At 58.8% G+C, this 19633-nt stretch overlaps 2 protein-coding genes across 4 annotated transcripts in view; one reads left to right on the top strand and one right to left on the bottom strand.

Moving 5' to 3' along the window:
• Window positions 1–9148, top strand: NT5DC2 (5'-nucleotidase domain containing 2). The gene is given in 15 exon segments (XM_028518016.2): window positions 1–277; window positions 4256–4440; window positions 4569–4643; window positions 4898–4953; window positions 5081–5174; window positions 5372–5500; window positions 5610–5670; window positions 5751–5850; window positions 5965–6066; window positions 6263–6327; window positions 6330–6343; window positions 8244–8330; window positions 8412–8552; window positions 8636–8700; window positions 8786–9148. Coding segments are annotated over 15 exon segments (1668 nt in total). The 5' UTR covers window positions 1–45; the 3' UTR covers window positions 9048–9148.
• STAB1 (stabilin 1) overlaps window positions 9022–19633 on the bottom strand; it is a 27035-nt gene continuing 16423 nt past the window's right edge. For 2 of the 3 annotated variants that reach the window (XM_036030877.1, XM_028518015.2), the window contains exons 32-69: window positions 19498–19596; window positions 19277–19375; window positions 19022–19153; window positions 18681–18809; window positions 18444–18500; window positions 17959–18042; window positions 17274–17469; window positions 17057–17152; window positions 16921–16966; window positions 16746–16822; window positions 16411–16536; window positions 16136–16209; window positions 15916–15990; window positions 15541–15663; window positions 15172–15219; window positions 14887–14964; window positions 14642–14788; window positions 14036–14176; window positions 13895–13954; window positions 13338–13514; window positions 13169–13255; window positions 12928–13077; window positions 12778–12834; window positions 12506–12689; window positions 11955–12104; window positions 11764–11868; window positions 11512–11619; window positions 11236–11429; window positions 10996–11140; window positions 10783–10916; window positions 10529–10694; window positions 10335–10444; window positions 10131–10250; window positions 9901–10050; window positions 9719–9823; window positions 9488–9634; window positions 9300–9416; window positions 9022–9214 (exon numbers count right to left, since the gene is read on the bottom strand). In XM_036030877.1, the coding sequence (XP_035886770.1) occupies window positions 9158–9214; window positions 9300–9416; window positions 9488–9634; window positions 9719–9823; window positions 9901–10050; window positions 10131–10250; window positions 10335–10444; window positions 10529–10694; window positions 10783–10916; window positions 10996–11140; window positions 11236–11429; window positions 11512–11619; window positions 11764–11868; window positions 11955–12104; window positions 12506–12689; window positions 12778–12834; window positions 12928–13077; window positions 13169–13255; window positions 13338–13514; window positions 13895–13954; window positions 14036–14176; window positions 14642–14788; window positions 14887–14964; window positions 15172–15219; window positions 15541–15663; window positions 15916–15990; window positions 16136–16209; window positions 16411–16536; window positions 16746–16822; window positions 16921–16966; window positions 17057–17152; window positions 17274–17469; window positions 17959–18042; window positions 18444–18500; window positions 18681–18809; window positions 19022–19153; window positions 19277–19375; window positions 19498–19596 (4350 nt within the window). In that variant the 3' untranslated portion in view covers window positions 9022–9157. Of the gene's footprint in view, window positions 9215–9299; window positions 9417–9487; window positions 9635–9718; window positions 9824–9900; window positions 10051–10130; window positions 10251–10334; window positions 10445–10528; window positions 10695–10782; window positions 10917–10995; window positions 11141–11235; window positions 11430–11511; window positions 11620–11763; window positions 11869–11954; window positions 12105–12505; window positions 12690–12777; window positions 12835–12927; window positions 13078–13168; window positions 13256–13337; window positions 13515–13894; window positions 13955–14035; window positions 14177–14641; window positions 14789–14886; window positions 14965–15171; window positions 15220–15540; window positions 15664–15915; window positions 15991–16135; window positions 16210–16410; window positions 16537–16745; window positions 16823–16920; window positions 16967–17056; window positions 17153–17273; window positions 17470–17958; window positions 18043–18443; window positions 18501–18680; window positions 18810–19021; window positions 19154–19276; window positions 19376–19497; window positions 19597–19633 lie in introns of those variants that run through there. The other variant, XM_036030878.1, reaches the window with a different exon arrangement.

Genomic DNA, 19633 nt, shown 5'->3' with positions numbered 1-19633 from the left:
GTGGACGGACAGACTGGCCGAGGGCTCAGCGGGTGGCGCGCGGGCATGGTGGGTGCGGGGCTGCGGGCGGCCGCTCGGCGCTGGCTGCCGAGCCCAGGCCACGGCGGGCCGCGAGCCGCCTCGTCCTCGCCCTCCTGCTCTGGCTGCGGCCCCCCGGGTCCCGGCGCCCACTGCCCGGGCGCTCCGCGCTCTGCGCCCTCCCCGGCACCCGCCGGTGGCGCCGAGCTCAGCTCGCACCTGTGGGCTCGTTACCAAGACATGCGGAGGCTGGTGCACGGTGGGTGAGCCCGAGTGGGACGGGCTCCAGGGGGGGTGGTGTCCCGCAAGGCTACAGACGCGCGCCCGGACGGTGGACAGAGAGACCTAGCGCCAGGGCACCGCCCCCGAGCCGTCGGGGTGCCGGTCTTCGGGGGTAGCGCCCCAGTGGGGCTCGCTGGGGTTCCGAAGGCCGGACAGCTCTCCAGGGGAGATGGCTTTGGGCTATTCGGGAGGCCTCTGGGGACGCCCCGTCGCCCGGAGAGAGCGAGCGGGAGGTTTGTTCCCTGACTCCGTCTGCAGGAGTTCGGGGTTCCTGAAGCGGCCGCCGGAATCTAGGGCTCCCGCCGTCTTTCCTCGGGGTCCAGACTGCAGTGAAGCCGCGGCGGAAATGCCCCCAACCCCTTGTTCTCCTAGAGACTCTTAATTGGTGCGGTAATATCAGGGACAAAGCTAGCCGGCGGCACTGTCCAGAACAGGCTTCTAGGGACTGGCCTACGTCGGTGGACTCTGACTAGACTTTCAAGACACCTCTCGATTACTAAGCCCTGGAGGCAAGGAGCATTCAGACCTGGAGGGGAAGGAGAAGGGAGACCAAGTTGCTCCAGCCCAGAAGGATTGCTGCATCCTTGGCCAGGGCATTCACTAAACCTCTTGTAGCCTCTCTCTCTCTCTCTGCAAAATGGGCTAAGGAGGCCTAAAGCCTCCTCTCAGAGGGGCCAGGCAGGGGCCCTACCTCTGCAGCAGACAGATGTGGTTTGGGTCTTGGCCCTATCACTCTCCAGCTTGGTAGTGTCCAGCAAGCCACGCCTTCTCAGATCCTCAGTGTGTTAGGGCAGCAATTTTCAAATGGCAGGCTGCAAGAATTTTTAAAGCATTCAATACCTGACTACTTAGTCTTGGGCACTGACCCCCCTTTCCTTTAGGTCATCAAATGACAACAGCCAACACAATAGCCCTCTGGTGTGAATGAGTCAAAAATTATGCTTTTTTTTTTTTGTCTGATCAACAAAAATATTTTTGGTGTGCCTCAGCATTTTAGTAATTATATGTGCTGTGAGACAAGAAAAGTTGAAAATTGCTGTCTTAGAGTATAAAACACAATCCTGGGGCTTCTGCTACAGGGTTGTGGAGATGACTCAGAAATACCCAGGCCTAGGAGGGCCAGGGGAGCTTCCAGAGGGGGTGGGGAGGCAGGAGTGACAGGGCTTTTGTTGATGAGACAAAGTAACTGGTCCACAGTATCCCTGCTGACTGAACTGGGGTCTCCATGCAAACTGTGGAAACCTGGGAGTGGGAGGTAGACTGGATTTACCTCTTGCGGCGCTGAAGGCACAATGGTTAAGACCCCTGAGGAATGATGATTTTGAAGCCTATGGGCCTCTGTCAGGATGTCACCACACCACCCTCAGCAGAAAGGGCAGGCCTGGGATTCTATTTAAGGAGATGTCTTTGCTTTGGACCTGGTTAAGACCCTCTATGGAACAGCTTGAGAAGCCTACCTAGTAGGTGTTGAGGGGAAGGATCTAGTGAGATCTATTGGGCTTTGTCTCTCAGGACCCACATGGGTCTTCAGATATTCAAGAAACCCCCCAAGCTCCTCTTGATGTGAAAGGGGCAAGGTCATTTCCAGAATGCCAGGGTGAATGCCAGAATGAGCCAGCCTTCCTGGCCTCTTCTAACTCCAGCCAGCCTAACTCCCCTTCTGACTGGGTTTTCTGGGGGAAATTCTGGGTATTAAGGTGTGCTTTGGGCTAACACCTTTAGGTAAAACTTTGCTAGGGAGACAGGCCTCAAGCCAGCCCCTACCCCCACCTCAGCAGAAGGCTAGGCTGAGAGACAAGTGGGGTGGCTGAATTAAAATCTCACCTCCACTGCCTACTGTTAGATAGTTTGGAACAAGTGACTTTACCTCCCTGAGCCCCAGTTTCTTCCTCTGGATGATAGAGGAATAAGTGTGATCACTTCACAGGACTGGAGTAAGGACTGAACAAGATGAGCCTCTTAGGTACCTAACAGCAGCTAGGAGGGTGGCACCCCCAAGTCAGTCTCATGGCTGTCATGGGGAGGGGTTGGCCTTGGTCGCTGGAGCTGGGGGCTAAGGAGGAAAAAGGGGCAGGGGCTGAGGATTGAGACCAGTGAACTTGGAAGGCCAGTGTGGGTAAGGGGTATGTTCTGCTCACCAGGCCCTGTGTACCATAACAGCCCTATGGAAGGGTGTGGGACCTTCAGGCCCCAGAGCTATGTTTTGTGTTTGGTTGGGTGTTTTTTTTGTTTTTTTTGTTTTTTTCAGTCCAGAAGTGGGTTCAGGAGGCCAGGCCCTGTGGGCTGCTTCCTCATCCTGCTTTGTTCCTAGGAGAATTGTCCATCCCTGGGAACATCCTCAAGGGCAGAGGCGAAAGCCTGGACTTGGCCAGAACTCTGCCCCCAAGGGGCTGCATTGCCAAGCCGACCCCTCCCCTCCTGGGAACTACTGGATATTGCACCAAGAGTCACAGCTGGTACCCAGGAACTCAGGACCATTTGGTTGGGAGGTGGTGGGAGGGGGAGGTTGGGGGGGGTGGTGGTGAGGCCCAGCATCATATTGATCTCAGAAGCAGCTTTCTAAAAGGCTGAAGTCAGCTGTATCTCACGTGCATCTAAAGTGAGAAGTGTTTCATTTGCACCCAGGAATTGTCTTCAAAGAGGCTGCTCTGTGCTGCTCCAGAGGAACCAGTCATACCTGTTCCACCTACATTCTGCACTTGGCTCCAAAAGGAAGGGGGTAGGGGCAGAGTCTGGGAGCTCATCAGCAAGTGTCTGCTTCTGAGCACAGGCTGCCAGGTCTGGCTGTGCGGCCAAGGGCTTCTGCTTGGAGAATGTGACAGACTGTGACTGAAACAGGAATTCCCCAGAGGATTAGGCTTCAGCCATAGGCTAGAGGTCTCAGGAATGGCGCCCCTGCAAGGCAGTGCCCTATACACCTTGTCTTGCCTGCTCCCCTCTCCCTGTAACCCCTGCTCCCTGAGTGATGCAGGGAAATCTAGGACATGGAAGAGACAGTCTCCAGAGGTGTATTGCCCATTTAATCCTACATTTGCCACAGGTGCAGAGTGGGAATGCTGCACAGAGTACATGCCATATGACCCTCTTAGTAATTCTGTAGGTTGGTACAATTTTTATTCCCTCTTTAGAGACAAGGAAACAGGCCCAAAAGGTGAGGTGGCTTTCCTAAAGTCACGGCCATGAAAAGGGAAAAGGAGAGCTTGGTCTGGTCTCTCTGACTTCAAAACCTATGTCCTTTCCCCACCCACCTCCCCAACTGTACAGGTGGGGAAACTAAGTCAGAAGAACCTGGCATCCCAGAGCCCATTCTACACAGTGTCCCACTCGGCCCCTGTGGAGCAGCCAGGGGCTTGGAGCAGTTATGACTGCATCCTCAGAAGGGAGTAGCCTGGGTAATGGCTCAGGACCCGACATCACACATCCTGCCTGTTGTAATTAGCAATGTTCCCTGGCTAGAGGCAACAAATGTCATTATGTGGACTGGCAGGCAGCTTAAATCCTATTAGGCCTTGCTTCAAAGGCTGGTGGGTGCTCAAGAGCTGGGAGCACGAGTGGCAGAGGGCCTACCCAGTACCTCCCACTTCATTAATGTTCCTAAGCCCAACCACAGCTTCAGGCAAGGTGGAAGGGGTCAGTATATGGCTGTGTAGCTGATGGGGTTTATGAGAGCCTGGAGGAGGCACAGGCTTGGTGCACCTGGTGGGCTGCAAGTGATGGTGTAACCCAGGACCCCACACGTCATTCCAGCCATTGCCAGCCCTGCCTAACCCCAACCGTGTGACCCTGGGCAGATGACTCTTCTTAGCCTCTGCAGTTCTGACTACATGAAACATTGGGCTAAGAGTACCTGCCCTGGGGTGTTTTGTGAGGCTCCCAGGGCTGGGCACCTGGAAGGTGCTCCGCAGTCATTTGTTGCTTCTGTGATCATCATCCTCACACTTGCATCTTCCTCTAGACCTCCTGCCCCCCGAGGTGTGCAGTCTCCTGAACCCAGCAGCCATCTATGCCAACAATGAGATCAGCCTGCATGATGTTGAGGTCTATGGCTTCGACTATGACTACACACTGGCCCAGTATGCAGACTCACTGCACCCAGAGATCTTCAGTGCTGCCCGAGACATTCTGATTGAGCACTACAAGGTGAAGCTAGCCAGTCAGGGTTCCCAGGCCCTGGGGGCAGGTGGCTGAATTGATCCCCCAAGGCATCTGCCCAGCCAGCAGGTGTGGCAGTACCACTGGTTCAGGCCTGGTCTTCTTTCCCCCAACAGTACCCAGAGGGTATTCGGAAGTATGACTACAACCCCAGCTTTGCCATCCGTGGCCTCCACTATGACATTCAGAAGGTGAGTGACTAGACCGCTGACTTCCCCTGGCCCCTTCTTACTGGTTGTGTATCAGCCATTTTCTCAGTCCCCCATCCCCAGTGGAGCAGTCTCCTCTCTAACCCTTGGCCTCTTAGCTGTAGTTTCTTGGCATGTACATGATCCCCTTGATACCATCCACTTGGGGCCTCAGGGTTGGGAGGTGCAAGAGGCTGGCTCATGGCTGATGGCATACCCCTTCCTCACTGCCCATCCCGCTCCCCTTGTGCCCCCAGAGCCTTCTGATGAAGATTGATGCCTTCCATTACGTGCAGCTGGGAACAGCCTACAGGTCAGTGCTGACTCTGCCCTGACCCCACTATAGGCCACTGCTCCGGGTCACCCCTCTCTTCCCCACCCCACTCTTCAGCCTGCGCTCAGGAACACTTTGGACTGATGATGTCCATGTGCCCACGCAGGGGCCTGCAGCCTGTGCCAGATGAGGAGGTGATTGACCTGTACGGGGGAACCCAGCACATCCCACTGTACCAAATGAGTGGCTTCTATGGCAAGGTACTCAATCTGCTATTGCCCAGGGCAGCCCACTCAGTGATCTCACTGTGGGTACTGGCCCTCTGGGAGACCGTGCCCACAGCTCTGCACAGGCTGCACCCGTCCACCATGCCCCAAGGCAGATTCAGAGTCCCTGGCCTCCAGAGCTGGGGTTTGTGGGGCTGGAAGGGTTGCTGAAGCAGTCCCCCCCTCCCCAGGGCCCCTCCATCAAGCAGTTCATGGACATCTTCTCACTGCCAGAGATGGCACTGCTGTCCTGCGTGGTGGATCACTTCTTGGGCCATGGCCTGGAGTTTGACCAAGCACATCTCTACAAGGATGTAACGGTGAGGATGCTGGGCCTGCTTAGGGTAGCAGGGAAGGTAAAGTCCAGCCACATCAGGGCAGGCCCTCCTGGTCCCCACTGCACCCTCACTGTCCCTCCACTGCCCCCAGGATGCCATTCGAGACGTGCACGTGAAGGGCCTTATGTACCAGTGGATCGAACGGGACATGGGTAAGGGTGGACAGTAGCTACCTCAGCCTGCCTGGGCAGGATGCAGGACTGGCTCTCACAGAGGCATCTCCCCCTGTCAGAGAAGTACATCCTGAGAGGGGAGACCTACGCTGTCCTGAGCCGCCTGGTGGACCATGGGAAACAGCTGTTCCTCATCACCAACAGTCCTTTCAGTTTCGTGTGAGCCCCATCCCACTGTGGGAGGAGGAAGTGGGGTGGGAGCCAGGGAGCCAGGTAGGGGCAGGCTGGCCCTCCTCAGACCACCTGTTTTACTTCTGCCCCCTTTCTCCCCAGGGACAAGGGGATGCGGCACATGGTGGGTCCTGACTGGCGCCAGCTCTTTGATGTGGTCATCGTCCAGGCAGACAAGCCCAGCTTCTTCACTGACCCCCGCAAGTATGAGCCTGGCAAGGGTGATGGGGCCAGGGGGTGGAGAATAGCCTTTGCTCACCACCCTGTGTGCTTGGGGTGGGGACACCCCCTTTTTGGCATGTGTCCCATGTGAGCAGGTGGGCCTTTGCAGAGTGGGATTGTACCCCAGTTCATGGTCTTGCTACAGGCTGGAAATCAAGCCCTTTACCCCCCACCCTAGACCTTTCAGAAAACTTGACGAGAAGGGCTCACTTCATTGGGACCGGATCACCCGCCTGGAAAAGGGAAGATCTATCGGCAGGTGAGGGCCATCTAGGTGGGAGTAGCACCTGAGTTGGGTGGGGGGTGCACAGGGCTAACCAAAGCCCCAGGGGGCAGCAGCACACCTCCAGCACACATCTGCTGTGGGTCTGTTCCCTCGGGCTGTGGGCCTGTGTCTGGGGCACCAGGTAAGGGCGCAGGCCCAGGAAGGGTTGAGGACTTGGCTTGTGGGTCAAGTTGCCTGCACCTGAATTCTAACTCCACTCCTGGTTGGCAAAGGGAGCCTTGCCGAATCACTTAAAAGAGATAAATAACTTGAGTTGTGGTATCAGGGCCTTAGACTGGCCAGGTACTCACTAAATGTCCAATAAATGGCAGTTACTACTTGAGGTTTGAGCACTGCTGCAGCCAGACAAGCCTGTCTGGGGCCCCTGAGCTGGGCTGGGGGGCTGGTGGGGGTGGTTCGTGGACCTCTAGGGAGACCTCTTCTGCTGGCTCGCTCTGAAAATGAGAAGGGGCATGGTGGGCGGTTGCAGAGGTGGCTCTCAGCTAGAGGTGATTAAGCATTTGGCTCTGGATGGAATGCGGAAATCCTGGCTGAGCTGGTGAGCAGGGCTTCTTGGGGGTAGGGGATCCAGAAGTGGGGTGGGGTGGGGGCAGGCAGCCAGCAGTTAGGCCAGGGGCTCAGCCACAGGGAGCAGCCTCAAGGCACCCCATTGGGAGGCCTGCTCTGCAGGCAGTGTTTCCAGCCCTGTCCACTGCTCTGTCACCCACCCTGCTGGCCGCCAAGTCTTCATGGCCCGCTAGGGCACAGACTCTTCCCTCAGCTCTGAGGGTCACGTTCTCCTTTGCTCTAACTCTTGCCTGAGCCTGAGGAGGGTCATGCACCTTTGTGGGAAGCATGTGACTTTCTTTGGCAGCTTTCAGATTTTCCTTTTTGCCTGATATTCTGAAGGGAGAGAGAGAGAGTGTGTGTGTGTGTGTGTGTGTGTGTGTGTGTGTGTGTGTTGGATCTTATTTGTTTCTCGTCTGTCTTTGCTCTCCCCCCCCTCTTTCTCCCCTCCCTTTCTGTATCTCCTGTTGCTGGAACCTCACGCTCCATCTTTCCTGACTCAGCACCTTTGCCTCAGAAATCTTTCTCTTGGTTCATCCAGGGCACATCCACTCTGCCTGTCATACCTCCCTCTTCTGCAGGGTCCCCTGAGCCTCTCCACCTGACCTAATTTCAACAATGAAGTCTCTCACGGCCGCCTGTGCCCTCACAGCTTTCATCTCCCTGGACCTCTTGTGCACAGACTGTTGTAGTAACTCCTTTTTTGCTGGATATAAATTCTCTCCTGGGGTGTGGGCTGCTGTCCTGAAGCTGCTATAATTCCTGCTCTAAAACCAACCCACCCCCCCACCCTGCCCCAAGTTTCTGCTTGTACTAGGAGCTTCCTCTGTTGTGTTTGAGCCTGGCTGAGTGTTTTTTTTCTTTTCTCCAGCTTTGTAGCAGGAGAGGCAGATGGTCTCACAGTGAGGTCTGCCATTGGTCTGTTGGGTCCCTCTGGACTCAGGCCAGGGAGGCCAGGAGGACCTCAGGGCCATGGGGTCGCTGCTCCAATTTGTTTCCCACTGAATTTGTAAACTCAGTTCCTAGCTTGGGGTGTGTACAAGGCCACAGGGAGCGGGGAGGGGAGACCCTAGCAGCACAGGGCACCATGCCAGGCCTACAGGAGACCTTCCTGCAATAGGCAGACCCCCTTTCTGAGTGTGAGGCAGAGGTAGGAAGGGCCAGAGCCCAGAGGGGACAGTGAGGCCATGGGAAAGGGCAGCCAGCATCTGGCTGAAAAGGCCTCATTCTGGGAATTGGGGAGAATGGGCAGGGAGCAGGCGTGCTTCTGGCAGCATGGGAACCCCTCGGGCACATGGGCTCAGCAGTGTTCCCTGCCCCTCCCCAGGGAAACCTATTTGACTTCCTGCGTCTGACAGAATGGCGTGGCCCCCGTGTGCTCTACTTCGGAGACCACCTCTACAGTGACCTGGCAGTGAGCAGGGGCAAGACTGGGCCATGGTGGGGAGGGAGGGCCCCAGCTGGTGCTGAGCCTTGTCCTCCGCCCACCCACCAGGACCTCATGCTGCGGCACGGCTGGCGCACAGGTGCCATCATCCCCGAGCTGGAGCGTGAGATTCGCATCATCAACACAGAGCAGTACATGCACTCACTGACATGGCAGCAGGCGCTCACGGGGCTGCTGGAGCGCATGCAGGTGCAGGGCTGGCCAGGATGTCCTGGGGGAGGGACTGGGCACCACCTGGGCACACATACAAGAGCACACCTTGTCTCCCCCAGACCTACCAGGATGCCGAGTCTCGGCAGGTGCTGGCTGCCTGGATGAAGGAGCGGCAGGAGTTGAGGTGAGCAGCATGAGGTGAGGGCAGGAGTTCCCCCTCCAGCCCCATCCTGTGTGGCCCCTCACATGCCCCACATCTCCCTCCCCAGGTGTATCACCAAGGCCCTGTTCAACGCACAGTTCGGGAGCATCTTCCGCACCTTCCACAACCCCACCTACTTCTCAAGGCGCCTTGTGCGCTTCTCCGACCTGTACATGGCCTCCCTCAGCTGCCTGCTCAACTACCGTGTGGACTTCACCTTCTACCCGCGCCGCACACCCCTGCAGCATGAGGCACCACTCTGGATGGACCAGCTCTGCACCGGCTGCATGAAGACCCCCTTCCTCAGTGACATGGCCCACATCCGCTGAGGGCATCTTTATTGTCCAGAACAGGCCCCGGTCCCTCCTGCCCTGCCCACTCTGGGCGTTTGTCCAAATGAGCAATAAAGTGGTCCTCCCCTGCTTCTGTCTTTGATGTGTCACTTGACTGCAAGGATCCTCTGGGTGTCAGGGAAGTCCTCCTCCAGTAGGGAGTCCTGCAGGGAGGACCATGTGTGGCTGGGCTGAGACCAGGCCAAGGACCCACTTCCACATTCCCCGCCCCCCACCCCCCGCACTCACATCAAAGGGCTCACAAAAGGCATCGTGAGTGCCAAAGACTGGGTTGGGGACAGAGACCAGGGTTGGGCTGGTCCCTTCCTGCCACGGGGAGAAGTCATCATCTGCATCATCTTCTGCCTGAGAAGACAGGTGAGTGATGAGGGGCCTTGAGCAAGATCTGTGGGCACCAACCCCTAATCCAGCCCTACCTGGAAGATGGAGAAGCCAAAGCCTGTGGCCTTGCTGCGAGCTCGGAGGTACACGGCTCCAGCCACCAGACCCAGCAGTGCTCCAGCGGCTACCACACCTCCCACACCAGCTGCCACAGGTGGGGCCTCAGGTGCCACTACTGCCCGCTGCAAATGAAGAGAACATCAAGGACTAGTCAGGCCCATTCCTTGCCCCTTGCAGCTCTACCTACCTCCCCATCATCAACTCACGTGTTGTGGGGGTGCCAGGAGGGGGCTGGCCAGAGCATGGATGATGCCATTGAAGGCCATGATGTCCCACACGACAACATGGCTAACCACAACTGTCCATGGAGCCTGTGGAGAAACCAGAGTCAGGCCCAGTGGGTGAGTGGGGCCCAGGGTCAGTGGGGAGGGGCAACGGCCAGGCCTACCACAGGGGCTTGAGAACTGTTGTCAGGGCCCACATCACTGAAGACAAGGCTGAGGCCCAAGTGGGAAGGGAGTGAGGTACCGTGGCTGGCATTGGCACTAAGGAAGGTAGCGTTGGAGGCATGCAGCTCCAAGTCTGGGCCACTCAGTGTCTGTGGGTAAAGCACAAGCCACTCAGCCTGTTGGCCTGGGCCAGCCAGTTGGGGAGCAGGCCATACGCACTGCTGGTTACCATGTTGTCCACAAAGCCTTCATTGACAGGGACAAAGAGTGTTTTGTACGTGAGCTCATCGTCCAGGAAGTCCAGGAAGTCAAGACCTCGAGGAGTGGCATTAGCATAGTCCAGCAGCATCTGAGAAGGTGGGAAGGCAGGGCAGTGAGCGGGCTCCCTCCCCAGAGATCCCACCTACCCTGAACCCTCTGGGCCCCTGCACACCCCATAGAAGATGGAGAAGTTGGCGGTGGCAGCCAGTACATCAAGCAGCTTCCCATTGCATGTGCTGGTCCCATCACCCACAAAGCCATCACGGCATCGGCAGGCCACATCTGCAGAAAAGGGGGTTCAGTGGGTTGGTGGGTCAGTGGGAAGGGGCAGAGCTGGAGAGTGAGGCATATTGGGGGTGGCTGCACCTTGCATACGGTAGCAATAGGCATCCCAGCGCTGTGACAGGTTCTCCTGGGTGCCCAGGCTGACTACGCCCACCTGACCAGCACCACAGTCTGCCTCAGGAAAAACGACGGGGTGGCCAGCCGAGCCGTTGGCCAGCCAGCCCACGAGGCACCGGTGGAAGCCCAGCTGTAGGAACAGGAGGGGATGTTAAGACTCAAGGCCCAAGTCAAGGGGCTCCCACAGGCTTGGCTCCACGTTTCTGGACCCCACACACCTGCTGGGCAGCAGAGAGCTGAGGAAGAGAAGCAAGAACAGCTCCCTGGGCCCTGCACGCTGCCTCAGCCTCTGAGAAGTTCAGACCGTAAGGGCCACTGGTGGCCTGGAGGTGGAAGACACCAGCCCGTTTCTCTGCAGAAAGGAGGGATACACAGTCAGCTGTGGACACTGAGGTAAGGCACAGGCACTGGGGCCAGGCAGGGAAGCGTACCCTGGAAGTGCAGGTCAGTGCACACAGCATCCACGTGACATGGTGGGGGCTGGCTCAGGCAGCGGTCCACTGGAGGCTCAGGCTCTTCCACACAGTGTAGCCCATCACCCACATAACCAGCATGGCACACACAGCGCCGTGCATTCTGGGGCAAAAGAGCAGGCAGGCGCCCTTCAGTGACTGGGAGGATCCACTTTGCAGGACCTCCCCACCCAGCTGCTTGGCTCCCCTCCTGCTCACTGGGCCAGTACTCAGGCAGACAGCATGCTCACTGCAGCCCCCTCGGTGACCATCTTCACAGGGGTTGCGGGCCCGGCAGCTCCAGCCGTCACCCTCGTAGTCTGGCAGGCAGGCACAGGAGACCACAGTGCCTACCTGGCTGCAGTTGGCATGCTCACTGCAGCCGCCATGCCCATCCTGGCACAGGTCCGCCACTGGGTCAGGGAGAGAGTGGTTGGACCAGGTGACAGGAGGGGAATGAGTTCTCCCACCTCATGTCCTCACCCGCCTGCTCACCTGTACATGTGCGGCCATCCCCTTCATAGCCCAGGCTGCATTCACAGTTGTTGCCTGCGCGGCATACTGCCTGGGGTGCACAGGCTGGGGCACACACAGGCTGCAGCTCTGCCCCACACATATCAAGATTAGTAGCTGCCCTCCTGGATGCCCCCAGATCCCCTCCCACTCACCCTCAGTGCCTCCACCTGGCACACAGGTGAGGCAGACACTGGTGTGTGCAGGGTGGGCACAAGCTCAAGGGTCACTCACCCAGCTGCACCTCACAGCGTGGCCCAGTCCAGCCTTCCTCACAGAAGCAGGAGCCAAAGCCCCCAAGGCCCTCATCACATTGGCCATGAGAGGTGCAGCGACAGGCTATAGAAAGGGACAAATTGGAGGCTGGAGTTGGCACTTGGGCCAAGGGAGGCAGGGGCAGGGCCGGGTGGGGCACGATGGCTCACCTTGGCAACTGGGCCCAAAGGCCCCTGGGGCGCAGAGTTCACATGCTGTCCCAGCAAACCCTGGATGGCACCAACAGTGCCCGTTGCCGCTCATGCCATCCATGCATACACCATGGCCACTACAGGGGTGGCTGGCACCCCCAGGGCACGCTAGGGGGTAGGGTGGGAGAAGTGAAATGGGTCCAGGAGCTCTCAGCAGGGTCCCCCCACCCTTGCAAGCACCCCCAGCCCAGCCACATCATCCATCCTCCACCCAGTGGCAGCCCAGGCTCTTTCAGAAGCAGCAACCCCTCTGCCCCAATTGCCCACACTTGCTGAGAACCCTCCAGGCCCCCATGTCCTGGAGAACACCCAGACCCTACCACACCAGGTTCTGTACCATCTACACATGCATCCCACCTCTTACAGCACTCTGTCCTAGCAAATTCCACCCCCACCCCAGACCTGCCCAGCCCCTGCCCACCCAAGGTCTCTCAGAAACAATAGCTAGAGCTGTGCCCTCAGCGGCTGGAGGAGCTAATCAGCAGTGTCTGCAACCTCAGGACACCCACCTCGGCACTCACTGCCATAGTGACCCGGGCAGCAGCTGGGCTTCCAGGTGGTAGTGACACAGTTGCGGTGGCAGCCCCTGGCCCGACGTTGAGGATGGGCCCAGATGCTGTGCAGTCCCAAGGGGTACAATGTAGGGGACATCCAGTACTTTGTGAGGTAGCGCCAGCACAACTGGGGGCTGCCCTGAGCCAAGAGGAGTCAGGCTACAAACAGCCTGAGCTTAGTGGTCCCTGGGCCCTGCCCAAAGCCCACTCAGCTCTCAGACCCTTACCTGCTCACGTGAGCCTTCAGGACAGGGCGGCTCCCGGCCACAGATGCTGCAAACCTCCTGGAAGGAATGGAGGCCAATATAGCAAGTTCAAGTGTCTGAACAGTACAGATGGGCTCGGGCCCTTACCTTCGCACCTCTGGCCTCCCTCACCAGCCACAGTGGCCGAGTCTCAAAGCTGTCGCAGCGGGCACCAAGGCCAGGTGGTTCCAGCAGCTGGTCAATGCCATAGGCCAGGCCACCCACGAAGGGCAAGTGCCGCTGCACAATTCGGGCGTCATCCTCACCCACTGTGAGCTCACCCTGTAGGCAGAGGATGTGGGATAAATGGGGGTCACAGTTGCCCAGAGCCCACCCCCCAATGCTAGGGCTCCTGCCTCCTCCCCAGACTCACCGGCCGGGCACGACTGCAGGAAAAGGAGATGGGGGTTCCATACATGGTGCGGAGTTGGCCCAGGTTGGGCAAGTCGGATGCCAAGGCCTGAGCAGATGAAGTCATGATTGGAGCTGGGTGGGCAGGCTGGGTGGCCATCAGTGGGAACCAAGGACTGGGGTGCACCTACCTCTATATTACGGATTATATGGCCCCGAAGAATGGCTGCTAGCTTGCCGCGGTGGTCCTCATGGTAGAGCCAGGCCTGGCGATCAGGCGAAAGTGCTCGTAGGGCGGAGTCTGTGGGCCACAGCATTGTGAAGGGCCTGTGGGACGCATCTTGCAGCAGGGGCAGGAGACCAGATGCCTGGTGTGGAGGAGCAGAGGTGGGGCAGTCTCAGCCCAGTCGGACTGATGGGCAGGAAGGGGCTCCGGGGCCCACCCAGGCAGCCTTCCCACCAGCTACACTACTCTGTAGCCATCCCAGGCAGCTGTGTGTGAACATGCATACAGGGATAAACTTGCACACATCCTGACTATTGTCAAGTGTGTGGCACAGATAGCATGCTCATCCTTGTGCTCACACTGGGAAGCCCATGCACACAAACCTGGCCTTTGCCCACAGATATGCCCACTCACACAAGGGACAGGCTTGCACAAGGGACAGGGTGTGCACAGGCAGGTGAGCATACACACAGTTATATACACTCGTGCACACGCCCATAGGCTCATACATGGGAGCAGTACCGTCAAAAGGTTGCTGAAAATCTTGTAACCGAAGCTCTCTGCTGCAGCAGTGACATTTCTCTAGGGAAAGGCACTAGTGAGCTATGAGTTCACATTGGGAGGGAGAATCTCAAGCCCTCAGCTTCACCTTCCAGGTCATACCGGCGGGGTCCGGGCAGCATCCGGCTCCCAGTGTAGCACGTCAGGCGGGAGCAGGACACGGTCGATGAAGTGCAGGATGCCGTTCACTGCCTGGTGGTCACTGCTCACCACTCGTGCGAAGTCATTGAGGTAGATGCTGCCCTGGGGGCGGGGCAGGGATGAATGGGGGTGGGGGCCAAAAGTGAATGAAACCAATTGGTGGCTCATGAACTGTGGGTGGGACCTGAGGCAGGGGTGGAGCTTTGGTCAGGCAAGTCTGGCAACAGAAGGTAAGTGGGTAAGTGGGGTCCAGACAGAAAGGAGAGCGGATCTCATTGCTGTCTTTCTGTCTCTGTCTCTCCCTCTTTCTCTTTCCCTCACTCCCTCAGCCGGGAGCGGAGCATGTGCACGGGCCAGGAAGTCTTGAGCAGGGGAACAGGTCCGTGGTAGTGGGCAGGGTTTAGGGCTGGACTCAACTCTGACTCAGTAAAGCCCGCCGGCCACCCAAGGGGAGTGAGAGGGTCTTAAACATGTGGGGACAGGACACAGGCTTGCAGGGGCAGTGGTGGCAGTGGCGGGCACTTGAGTCTGTGGACTGCTCATGTCCCAGCCAGGGCCTGGGCTCACCTCCCGTTCACTGAAGCGAAGAGGGTGCCCGGAGAGTGTGGTGACATAGCCTTCCTCTAGCAGATCCTGGCTCCGCAGCTGCCGGCAGCCGACCACGTGGTAGCGGAACACCAGCTGTTGATGGGCTCGGATCCGGGCCAGTTCATCCTGGAATGGAAGTCGGAAGGGTGGAGGGGGAGCCCCAACTGCCACTTCTGCCCACACGGTATCCATCCCTTCCCAGCTTTGTCCCTGGGGGCTGTTACCTGTGACAGGTTGGTCATTAGATCTGCATGCGGCACAAAGATTGTGAAAGGCCCGTCGCCCTTGAGCTCACTGTATTTCTGGGGGAGAGGGGAAACAGCTGGAGGAGAAGAGGGGCAACCTGGGACAAACTTGTGGCATCCACAGACCTTCTAGGAAAGACCTGGATTCTGAGAGACTACACCAACCCCTGACCAAACTGGAACACCAAAGCCAAGAGACAGATGGGGCCTGTGGGTTGAGAGGCCCAGGCTAGACCAAGGAAGTAGAGCCAGCTGGTCACTCACCAGGAGGTGAACGTTGAAGAATGAGGCATGCCTGTCCTGAAGGAGCTCCTGCGGGGGGGTGCGGGATGAGGCTCAGCTCAGATTTGGGGTTGCCCCCATTCAGGGCCTGGTGACTCTCCCAGCATCTGCGGCCCAAGGTCTGGCCGAGGCAGAGATGAGGAAAGGAAAGCCAGGGGCATCTGAGCTAAGGTCAGGATTAGTTTCATGGATCATAGCTGGGTCAGGCCCAGGTGGAGTCAGGAGTCAGTCTCAGGGTCATGGTCAGGGCCAGGATCAGGATCAAACCTGGGGTCTTAACCAATATCATGTGTCACACCCAAGGGGGGCATAGCCATGGTTGGGTCAGGGGTCCCACTTGGGTATCATTACCAGGTTGACTCGGGCATGGCAGGTGAAACCATCTCCCATGGCGTAGGCTGCATCACAGGTGCATGTCCTCTGGCCATCCCCTGTGCTTTTGCACACAGCGTAGCGGCTGCAGCCTCCATTATTCTGAGGCAGGGATAGGAGAGGGGGGCCTCAGTGGCACCCAGGACTCCTCTGCCCCAACCAACCCTATGGGAAGGGCCAGGAAGTTCCCTGTCCAACCCCCAAAGCTCTGTTTCCTACTGATCAGCTACGCTTGAGCTTGTGGGGAGAGTGGCTCACCCTTCAGAGATGCTTAGAACTCTGCTAGGGACGAGGAAGGCTGGTACCTGCCTCGGTCTCCTCCCCCTGTGAAATGGAGTAGGGCTTGGGGCCTACCTGGGAGCAGGGGTCCAGGAGCTCACAGGTCTGGATGCCATCCCCACTGTAACCTTCACGGCAGCTGCAGGAGACCTGCCCCAAATCCTGATCAGTGGGGCTGCTGGGACCCAAGAGCAGGCCAGCGCCCTGGACAGACGGGGCACCCGTGCGAGGCCCGGTCACACCCCTACCCATGGGGGAATGGTATAGCCCCAGGATCCAACCCTGTTGTGCTGACCTGCTGGGGACCTGTAGGAATACACTCAGCGTGCACATGGCAGCCCCCATGGTGGATGAGACAGCTGTTGGCTTCTGGGGCAAGAGACACTGGGATGAGGGGGCCCAGGTAGCGCTTCCATTCACCTGTCCACCCACGTGTTCACCCCCTACCCTCCCTCAGCGCCCTCAGGCCCCGCACTCCCCGTATGCCCCTCAGCCCTTCCTGGTCTGACCCAGACCACTAAAATCAGACTCCTAGTCCCACATACACCAGGGTGGGGACCCCAGCCTCACCCTGGCACAGCTCCCCATCACCCATGTAGCCGTCCTGGCAGGTGCACGTCCGCTGCCCTGGTGCCACCTTGGTGCAGTTGGCATGCGGGGAGCAGCCCCCATGGTCATGGGCACAGGGGTCCACCTCTAGGGAGATGATCCCAGAGAGTTGTGAGGAAAAGATAAGGAAGAGAGTGGAGATGGGAGGAGGGCATGAAAGAAAGGAAAGGCCAGAGGGAAGGCTTGGGCCCAAAATAGGACAGGGAAAGGGCCTGGACCCAGAGGGGTAAGGAGGGCTCTATGGGAAAGCCACCTCAAAATGTCATGGGGAGCTTGGGGCATCAGTGTGGCTGGACCTGAGCAGTAGGTGCCGTTGCCTGAGTACCCTGCAGCACAGACGCAGGCGGAGGCTGCTGCCGAGTCCCCTACACAGCTGGGAGGGGTGACAACAGTCGGCCCGTGCCCACCAGCCTTGCCCGCACCCCAGGCCCCCACCCACTTGCCCACCTGCTCCAGGCTGAGCTCACTCACTTGGCATTAGGGTCACACTTCTTTGGGCAGTGAGGGCCAGCGATTTCTGTAGATGGGAGGATGGGATGGTTCTGGTCATTCAGACCCAGGAACCACAGCCTCCGGGGTCACCTGACTCCCCTTTGGGGCCACTCACTCTGGTCACAGCGTCGGCCCTGCCAGCCCACATTACAGACACAGCTTCCATTCCCTTGCAGCCCCTCTTGGCACAGCCCGTGGGCACAGTCACACACTGAGAGTGGACAAAGGACGGGAGTTACCCATTGCCTCCATCTTGCCCCCGCTGTGGTGCCTCCATGACTGCCGTCTGCTGCCAGGATGCCCACCTTTCCTGGTCCCTCCCCAGTCCTCACCTCCAGTGCAGTTGGGCCCGTAGCGGCCCAGCTCACACATCTCACAGGCTGTTCCATGGAAGCCCTCGTGGCAGCGGCACTCCCCACTACCCAGGAGCCCGTCCTGACACCGTCCGTGGCCTGAGCATGCCCTGCCCAGCTGCCCTGGGCATGGTTCACACAGTGTGCCGAAGAAGCCCGGGCAGCAGTCGGGCACCTGCGAGGTGGGGTTGCGAGGAGAGGCCCACACAGGCCGGGAGAAGCAAAACGTTGGCAGTGGGCAGGATATCTTGGGACCACAAAGCCAAAGGATGAAGCAATTTGGACCCGGGGAAAAGGAGACCACTTTCTACAACACTCTCCACTCTCCAGTAGGGGTGAAACTCAAGCAGGGAAGGGCTGTGCCAGATCCCATAGTGAGGGGCAGAGCTGGACCCTGCTGCTGCCCCTGGGCCTCTGTGGGTGTTGCCAGCTCTGGGCCTTTCTCCTTTTCCCGTCCCCCTCCCAGGGGGCATAGCCACAGGAACGAACACTGGTCCCTCTGACCTCTGACCTCCCTCCCTTCCTTCCCTTTTTTCTGGATTCACCCTAGTCCCAGCCCTGCCTCTGCCCTTGAAATCTAATCTGGGATCGGATCTCCCCGGGTCCCCCACTCCCATGGCCTTCATTCTGGTCAAAGATTGGGGCATAGAGGTTCAGGGCAAACCTGGATCTTCTTGGCACACGTGTAAGAACAGCCCCGGGAAAAGGAATAGCCAGAGCTGTAGAGGCAGCTCTTCTTGGGGGTGTCCTGGAGATGGGGACAGGCAGGAGGGCTTAGCCAGGGGCTTGGGCAGGGCGGGGCAGGGCAGTGACTGGGGGGACAGACAGATGGACTGCAGATCTCGTGGGTAAGGCACGAGCAGGATAGCAGAAGGAGCAGGCTGGATGGAGACAGACCAATGAGGAGGGGCAGGCAGGACCCAGGCTTGGGCCACACAGGGTTGCAGGCCTCCAAGTGCAAGTCTGAGTGAGGCCTGCTGTGGGCAGACCTGGGCCCAGGCCTGCTGGCATCTACCAGGGATGTCGAGAGGCCCCCGCCATTCCAGTTCCCCACACCTCAGTGGGCATGGCTGGCCCAGAGGGCTGGACAAGTTAGGAGCGGTGAGGGCAGGGGAAGCAGAGATGGAATTGTGCCAAGCCCAGCCTCACCTCCAGCTGGAAGCCCTGAGGGCAGCGGAATTTCCTGGTGCAGTTTACACATTTCTCCTGCAGAGGGTGGGGGGAGGGGGGGGTGGGGGCAGAGTGTCAGGTGGTCCTGGGAAGGAGGCCCCCAAACCCATCTTCCTTCAGGGCAGGCTGACAGCTCCCCAATCCCTGACCAAGTGCCCATGGCACCAGTCCACACCTCCCAGCTCTGAACGGCCTCCTCCGATCCCAGCATCTCACCCGCAGTGCCTCAGCATGGCTATATAGGCAGCGGCTCGAGCCCACCGTCAGGACTCCAGACAGGCCAAGTAGTATGCTGCCAGACCCCTTTAGCACCCGGCCTTCCAGCGGCACATGGTTCACCTCAAGCTGGGAAGTAGGGCAGGAAGCTGAACCCAGCCCAGCCCGCCCCACCCTCACCTCAGGGCTACACCACAGGGCTGGGGCTCTCTCCACCAATGGGAGCCTCCCGGGGGCCAGTTCCTGGAGCAGAGGTTGGAGTCTCCAGGTGGAGGAACTCCAAGGACAAGGGGCCTTCAGGAGTAGGGTGCCTGGGGGTGGGTCTCCTTGTCCCCACAAACCTGGCCACTATGGTTGTAGAAGACCAGCCAGTGAGTGGGGCCCAGGAGGGAGTTTCGGTGTCCCCCCCTCCACAGGACTTTCAAGGACAGCGCCTCCCCTAGGATCACATGGTGTCTCACTGTGTCTGCATCCTGAGGGGAAGGAGAAGCTCAGGGCACTCCAGGTCTGCCCAGAGCCCTGAACAGTAGCATTCTACCCATTGTGGCCCTTTGCACTCCCCTCCGCCACCCGCTGCCCCATCCCAGTGACCTCACCAGGGTGCTGCTGTTGCCCTGGGCCTCCAGAGAGTCATTTGTGGGCACAAAGATGGTATAGGCGGTGGCGGCCTCAATCTGGGACACCAGACCATGGTGCTAGGGACAGGGGGTTCGGGGTCAGGGTCACATATGGGCATAATCACCCCCAGTCCTGACGCTGCCCCCTCTACTCTTGGGGAAGGGTGCCCCTGACCATGGACCTCTCCTTGTGCCCTTACTTGCAGCAGATCCCGAAAGAGGTGGAAGGCAGGCACCAAGTCCAGCTGCTGCAGCAGCCCAGGCCTGCCTGGCGCATCTTTCCTTGGAGGCAGTAGGACCTGTCACAGAGCATGGGGCTGGTCAGTACGTCACTGC

This window comes from Phyllostomus discolor, chromosome 7 (assembly GCF_004126475.2).
Source record: "Phyllostomus discolor isolate MPI-MPIP mPhyDis1 chromosome 7, mPhyDis1.pri.v3, whole genome shotgun sequence".
NCBI classification, from domain to species: Eukaryota; Metazoa; Chordata; class Mammalia; order Chiroptera; family Phyllostomidae; genus Phyllostomus; species Phyllostomus discolor.
The sequence above is the reverse complement of the archived record's forward strand: the minus strand, read 5'-3'. Positions and strand labels throughout refer to the sequence as shown.